Here is a 7,897-nt window from a genome sequence, read left to right as displayed (position 1 = left end):
AAGATTGCAGTCCATGGAACAAAGGGGTCAGTAGCAACATGGATACAGAATTGGCAGGTGACAGGAAACAGTAGTGAACAGTTGTTTTTGACTGGAGGGAGGTGTACAGTGGCGTTCCCCAAGGGTCGGTGCTGGGACCACTGCTTTTCTTGTTATATATTAATGACTTGGACTGGGGTGTACAGGGCACAATTTCAAAATTTGCAGATGACACAAAACTTGGAAGTGTAGTGAACAGTGAGGAGTATAGTGATAAACTTCAAGTGGAAATAGACATGCTGATAGCATAGGCGGACACGTGGCAGAAAAATGCAAAGTGGTACATTTCGGTAGGAAGATTGAGGAGAGGCAATATAAACTAAATGGCACAACTCAAAGGGGTATATGTGCACAAATCGTTGAAGGTGGCAGGGCAGGTTGAGAAAGTGGTTACAAAGGCATATGGGATCCTGGGCTTTATAAATAGAGGCATAGAGTACAAAAGTATGAAAGTTACGATGAACCTTTCATAAAATACTGGTTTGACCACAACTGGACACCGCACTTTAGGAAAGATGTGAAGGCCTTAGAGGGTGCAGAAGAGATTTACTACAATGATTCCAGGGATGAGGGGTTTGTTATGTGGATAAACTGGGGTTGTTCTCCTTGGAACAGAGACAGAGGTATTCAAAATCATGAAGGGAGTAGATAGAGAGAAACTGTTCCCATTGCCGGAAGGGTCAAGAACCAAAAATTTTTTTTTTTTATAGAGTGGTCAGGATCTGGAATGCGCTGCCTGAGGGAGTGGTGGAGGCAGATTCAATCGTGGCCTTCAAAAGGGAACTGGATAAGTACTTGAGAAGGAAAAAATTTGCAGGGCTACAGGATAGGGCAGGGAGTAGAACGAGCTGGATTGCTCGTGTAGACCTGGTGTGGACTTTATGGGCCGAATGACCACCACCTGTGCTGTAACCTTTATGATTCTATGACCCAGTGACCTGTTACACACTGTATCTGGTAATGTAGTGTTCCCTTGGGGTTGAACAGAAACCCTTATTACTGTAATTAGCTCACTGAACCGATACATGGCCTTTTATGTTCTTCTAGTCTTCGACAGTGGAAGAATAAATACAATCAGACTGCAACTTAGGCAATAAACTATATTACAAATATACAGCAGAGTTTTTACACTTGCTTGGATATACACATTTAAAACCAGTATTTATAATGTAAACCTATCCATCAAGGTTTTGCTCAACCATTATGAAGCTTCCAGCTCTATCCTGATGGGTAAAGAGCTGTAGCTAAAATATACCCCTCTACCTGGGATTCAAGCTGTTCCTTAACCATCCCCTACTATGAGAAACTCTGCTGCTGCACATTAGTTTCAGCCCACATTCTGCAGACAGAATTGCTGCAGAACACATCAGTTACCAAGCAGCTTGCCTTAAATCGCCTGTGTTCAGGACAGAGCAAGCAGATTGTGTTGAGCTGTTTCTCCTTGCTTTCCACCCCCGACCCAGACCAAACTTGCAGTAAAACTAATTTAGTGAGCAGCCACATCTCAGAAATAAATCAAAAACTGGACAGAAATTTGAAATGTGACTGAACTCAGTGATGTCATCAAACTTGTCACATAATTAGCTCCACACAGCCTTAAAATTATACACCTTTGCTTTGATTCATTTCTACACAAATTTTTCAACTCCCTCCAGGATCCAGTCCTTGACTCAATGTGGAGTGGGTGATTCAGGAACATCTATCTATAATCAGTTTGTATTTTCTGTTTGTTTTTTGAATAATACTTCACTCGTTTGACTATTTTAGCTTTAACTCCCTTCATTTGCTCCTTTGTTACTGGTTTCTATAAGTTCAAGGAGAGCTTCCTTTTCTGCTGACTTCAGAAGCTTGTTAATCAGTTCATCCAGCTGGCTCCCACCACACAGAAGCTCCTATAACAGAACAGAGCAGAAGATTAAGCCAAACGGCAAGTTTTGGCTGCTTAAAATGTGTCGCTAATTAAAGAACTGAAAACTGGACTGATAATCCAATGTGATAAAATGCTGCTATTTATAATTTGTTGTCAATGGTTTATAGAGCCCACCCAAAATAGCAGACCACACTTACTCTGCAAACTGGGGAAGTAGGAGTCACTTAATTTTTCAGCTGCAGGCACTAGAACTATCGTATTCGACCCTGTAACTAAAGTCCATTCAAAGAGATTGACTTCCCAAACAATTATAAATACACCATGATACATCCCTCACCTTAATGTCCCGCACAACATAATTAATCCGGTGATCTGTAACCCTGTCCTGGGTGAAGTTATAAGTACGAATTCTCTCTGACTGGGCTCTTGTTCCAACCTATTGTACACAAAGTTAAAAGTAAATTTCCCACTGCAGCTCATATCTACTCATTATTGAGTAAAAGCAATTGCTCTCAACTAGAAATGTAACAAAATGGAACTTTAAAACATCCTAGTACAAAGTGTGAGGATTATTCATTTATCCAAGATTAGGGATGGGCAATAAATGCTGGCCTTGCCAGCGATGCCCACATCCCATGAGCGAATAAGAAAAGAGATATTTGAACATACATCATCTAATGTGAAGTTGCAGCTTTACGGTGTCTCTTCTGGGCCACAGTTCTGCCAGATCTGTGCAGACACTGCAGCTCAGCAACCCACAGAGTACACAGGCTCAGGGGTATGAGGGACCTGTACTGGGAACTTGGATCTGAGAGAGATATTTCAAAACTCTTGCACCATCAACACTACAAATCACAACAGAGCCAATGACCAAAATAAAAGCAGTGTCTCTAGTCACTTCCTTAGTGTGGTCTGAAGACCAGCACAGTGGAGAAGGGAATTAGCATATCTAACTTATCCGCATCTTGGTGAATCCAAAGTGCCAGATTTCAGGAAAGGACGAACTCGGGCCACACCCAAAGCCTGCCTCATCAGTGTGGCTCGGGGGGAGGCGAGACCTGTGATTATATGCAATCCCCTTCAGTTATCCAGACAGAAACACTTCTCTATGATTTTCCTTCTTTCACATGCCATAAACTGCCAAATATTGACTTGACCATACAGTAAAATCCAGGAGTTGATGGATGAGGATTATTTGTTGACTAGCACTTCCTGTCTGCTTCATGCCCATTGTTAACATTTACCCCTTTAAATGCCTCAATCATTTTATGTTCCTGTAATTTCTGCCACTCGCACTCGGAGATTAATGCATAATAGCATTTGTAACCATTTCTTTTGCAGCATGTACTTGAGAATGACCTGGACTACAAATTGCTGAATGGTCCTAAAAACACACTGTTGAGTTATGAGGATCTGCTACTCACACAGGAACTTTTGGGGATTAAGTAAAGAAACAACAATATTTATGTTTGGTAAGATAAGAAATTTCAAACACAGCATTTCATGTATTGATGACTTTGTGGGGAAGCAATTGTATTTTAGGTCTTAACTGTGAAAAATCATAGGCACATCACCTCAAAGTGAAAATCACAGGGTTTATGTCAACTGTATGGAATTAGCATAGCTGTTTACAGCACAGGAGACCATTCAGCCCACTATCTGTGCAGGCTCTTCTTGCTACAGCAATCCAAAACTTATCCCACTTTCCTGCCCTCTCCACTGATGATTTGGTAGGTGAGAATTAACACTCTTCCTTATGAACTGTTACCTGCAGTTTCCGGGTACTCTGTCTCTGCTCCAGCTCTTTCTCTGCAACCTGCTGGTATAGTTTTGCTTTCAATGTGCGCATGGCCAGCTTTCTGTTCTCTAACTGTGATCGGTGCTGTTGGCATTCTATTGTTAAACCTAGGAAGGTTAGACTGCATTAATGGTGATCTACAATAATCAGGGCTGCTTAATCGTTAAACCAGTTTATTTTGCAAGTGAACATACAAGGTAACATTTGTAATTTCAGGTCTGCCTTAGATACTCTCGGGTTCAGTGGTGCTGATCACTCTTGTAAGCGGTCTGAGGTTCGTACATTCAGGAGTGTGCCCATACTGCCCAATATCTAATCACGGGAGTAACACTACGATCCCCTTGTGATCTGAACTGAATAGCGTGTCTTTCGCAAGCGTCCATCTCCAACCTTTCAGTAGGCAGACAAACACTTTAGTGAGACGAGGACAGATATGAATTGTTAAACCAGTTATTTTGCAAACCGCAAGTAAACATACAGGGTTACAGCTGTAATCAAATCTCACCTAAATGGTTAATTGACTTTATGCATCCCTTTATCTTCTTCCCCATTCAGTGATTCACTGGTACACCTGTCAGTGAAACCAGCTACCTCTCCCCTGCCTTGGGGAGTGGCTCTCAAGAAACCGTTTCCTGCTATTCTCAAAATGAATGGGAACCATTCTGACTTAATGAATCGATGCAAGCCCCTTCAGTTATCCAGACAGAAACACTTCTCTATGATTTTCCTTCTTTCACATGCCATAAACTGCCAAATATTGACTTGACCATACAGTAAAATCCAGGTGTTGATGGATGAGGATTATTTGTTGACTAGCACTTCCTGTCTGCTTCATGCCCATTGTTACCATTTACCCCTTTAAATGCCTCAATCATTTTATGTTCCTGTAATTTCTGCCACTCGCACTCTGAGATTAATGCATAATAGCATTTGTAACCATTTCTTTTGCAGCATGTGCTTGAGAATGACCTGGACTACAAATTGATGAATGGTCCTGAAAACACACTGTTGAGTTATGAGGATCGTTGTCAGAGTTTAAATTAGACTAAGCCACAACATTCCACAAACTGATTTTTCTGACTTTAATACATTTCTTCATTGCCTGATCCATTATCATATAAACCTGTTGTCTTATTGGCTGTAAGGAAAATTTTAAACCTGCAAGAATCCATGTGAACTTAAACTATACTACTCAAATGTAACTCAATTCCAAATCTTTCTGTGGAAAAATGGTCCAAAAATCCCTAGAGTGGAAGCTACGAATGGCAGTAACATTAGTGCAGTTTGCCACTTGGATAGGCAGCATATCTTTGCACAGGCAAAGCAGACGATTACTCACTGGTTGGAATATGAACAATTCTCACTGCGCTGTCTGTCGTGTTTACATGCTGTCCTCCTGCTCCTTTGGCTCGAAATGTATCAATCCTCAAATCATTGACATCTATTTTAATATCTACCTAAAGCGGGAAAAAAGGTTAAAGCAGAGTATTAGCTGTTTTGTGCTTTCCAAGTAAACTCAGCAATCCCAGATACAGTCTACTCCCAAGTATTCACCTTTTGCACCAACAAATTTGGAAGTACCCAGTAATTCGAATTAAATGACTTTGAACTATCAGGAGCACACTATCGCGTTATGCAGGAATTGTAACACTTAATAGAATCGGAGGCTCAAAAATGGACAAAGGCAAGAAAGCAAACAAATTCTGTCATTTAGAGTTTCTGTTGCATTCTACCTGCCCGATTTTGAAGTGGAAGCATTCTGAAACACCGGAAGAGAATGGAAAATTATTAAGTTATTCCTGAAGTTTCGAGAGATCCAGTTTTCACAGAATTTTGGGAGCCGCTTGGACTGGACATTCTCTGCCTCTCCCTCCCATAGAAACACATAGAAGTTACAACATAGAACCAGTCCATGTCAGCATTTACCCGCCACACGAGCACATGGTCCTAGTCAGAAGGTTGTGGGTTCAAGTCCCACTTCAGAGACTTGAGCACATAATCCAGGCTGACACTTCAGTGCAGAACTGAAGGAGTGCTACACTGTTGGGGGTGCCGTCTTTTGGCTGAGACATTAAACTGAGGCCTCATCTACCCTCTCAGGTGGGTGTACAAGATCCCATGACACTATTCAAAGAAGAGCAGGGGAGTTCTCCCCAGTATCCTGGCTAATATTTATCCCTTAACCAACGTGGCTAAAGCAGATTATCTGGTCATTATCACACTGCTGTTTGTGGGACCTTGCCGCGTGCAAATTGGCATCCGTGTTTCCTACATTACAACAGTGACTGCACAGAATTATATAGAATGTACAGCACAGTACTCCAAGTGTGGTCTAACCAAGGTTCTATACAAGTTTAGCGTAACTTCTCTGCTTTTCAGTTCCATCCCTCTAGAAATGAACCCCAGTGCTTGGTTTGCTTCTTTAAAAAAAATGGCCTTATTAACCTGCGTCGCTACTTTTAGTGATTTGTGTATCTGTATCCCCAGATCCCTCTGCTCCTCGACCCCATTTAGACTCTTATCTAAGTAGTATGTGGCCCCCTTAGTCTTCCTACCAAAATGTAATACCTTATATACATTGAAATTCATTTACCAATTAAAAGCCCATTCTGCAAGCTTATTAATGTCTTCCTGTATTTTGTCGCAGTCCTCGGTATTAATTATACCCCCCAATTTGGTGTTGCAAATTTTGAAATTGTACTTCCGATTCCAGCGTCCAAATCATTTGTGTAAACGGTGAACAACGGTGGTCCCAGCACCGATCCCTGTGGAACACCACTTCCCATCTTTTCCCAAATGTAAGGAATCTTACAACACCAGGTTATAGTCCAACAAATTTATTTTAAAATCACAAGCTTTCGGAGATTATCCCCTTCGTCATTCACCTGACGAAGGGGATAATCTCCGAAAGCTTGTGATTTTAAAATAAATTTGTTGGACTATAACCTGGTGTTGTAAGATTCCTTACATTTGTCCACCCCAGTCCATCACCGGCATCTCCACATCTTTTCCCAGTCTGAGTAACTACCTTTAACCCCTACTCTCTGTTTACTGTTTTGTAGCCAGTTTACTATCCATTCTGCTACTTGTTCTGACTCCACATGCTCTGACCTTAGTCATGAGTCTACTCTGCGGCACCTTATCGAAGGCCTTTTGAAAATCCAAATATATTACATCTACTGCATTAACCTTGCCTACTCTTTCTGTTACTTCATCAAAGAATTCAATAAGGTTGGTCAAGCATGACTTTCCCTTCTGAAATCAGTGCTGACTATTCCTTATATTTTCATTTTCTAGATATTTTTCTGTTACATCTTTGAGTAAGGAGTCCATTATCTTTCCTACCACCAATGTTAAGCTAACTGGTCTATAGTTCCCTGGACTTGTTCTATTGCCCTTTTTAAATATAGGAATCACATTACCTGTCCGCCAGTCCTCTGGCACTATTCCCTTTTCTAATGAATTTTTATGTATATGTAATAGTACCTCTGCTATCTCCTCCCTACACTTCAAAAAAGTACTTCATTGGCTGTAAAGCACTTTGCCACCCTGCAGCTTGAGCTCAGCAACTGTAATGTGAGGTCTCCCAAAGCCTTCACATCACCATGTGTGTTGTCTGTGAGTATCATTCCTACAATAAAATCTGTAAAACTAAGACTCTGCATTTAGAACCTTAATTCCCAGCACAGAGACAACAGCTCCAAGCTAGATTCTCTAATAGTATTAATCTACACCCCAGTAGAGATCAGTGGGGAATACTACTCGTCACATACCGCCAATCAATGTTCCCTTTATCCCTATCTCTCTCCTACCTTCCGCCTAATTACCAACCCATGTCATAAGGTTACCTCCAATTCCGTGCGCTTTTATTTTTGCTAATAATCTCAAGTGGAACAAACACCTTCTGGAAGTCCATATAGACACTCCCATGTCCACCTTGCTAGCGACCTCCTCAAAAAATTCAACTAGATTAGTCAGACATGACCTGTCCATCACAAATCCATACTGTCTTTAATCAGCTTATAACTGTCCAAATGCTGTCACTCTGTCCCTAAGATTTGTCTATCTTAAGTCCCAATATTTTCTCCATTACCATTTAAAAATTTATATTAAATCTACCAAGTTCCTATCCTGGATTTATTTTTTGCTATCCTGGTACTGCTGGTATTTTGTGCTCTTCCTCCACTGTG

At 41.1% G+C, this 7,897-nt stretch overlaps 1 protein-coding gene across 2 annotated transcripts in view; it reads right to left on the bottom strand.

Annotated features, from left to right (window-relative positions):
• Positions 1-1,125: 1,125 nt before the first annotated feature.
• Positions 1,126-7,897, bottom strand: part of mtrf1 (mitochondrial translational release factor 1) — a 45,903-nt gene continuing 39,131 nt past the window's right edge. For both annotated transcript variants that reach the window (XM_067992484.1, XM_067992485.1), the window contains 4 exons: positions 5,047-5,164; positions 3,678-3,814; positions 2,247-2,345; positions 1,126-1,931 (listed from right to left, as the gene is read on the bottom strand). In XM_067992484.1, coding sequence (XP_067848585.1) covers positions 1,809-1,931; positions 2,247-2,345; positions 3,678-3,814; positions 5,047-5,164 — 477 coding nt within the window. In that variant the 3' untranslated portion in view covers positions 1,126-1,808. The remainder of the gene's footprint in view (positions 1,932-2,246; positions 2,346-3,677; positions 3,815-5,046; positions 5,165-7,897) is intronic.

The sequence above is a fragment of the Heptranchias perlo genome, chromosome 11 (genome assembly GCF_035084215.1).
Source record: "Heptranchias perlo isolate sHepPer1 chromosome 11, sHepPer1.hap1, whole genome shotgun sequence".
Taxonomy (NCBI): Eukaryota; Metazoa; Chordata; class Chondrichthyes; order Hexanchiformes; family Hexanchidae; genus Heptranchias; species Heptranchias perlo.
The sequence above is the reverse complement of the archived record's forward strand: the minus strand, read 5'-3'. Positions and strand labels throughout refer to the sequence as shown.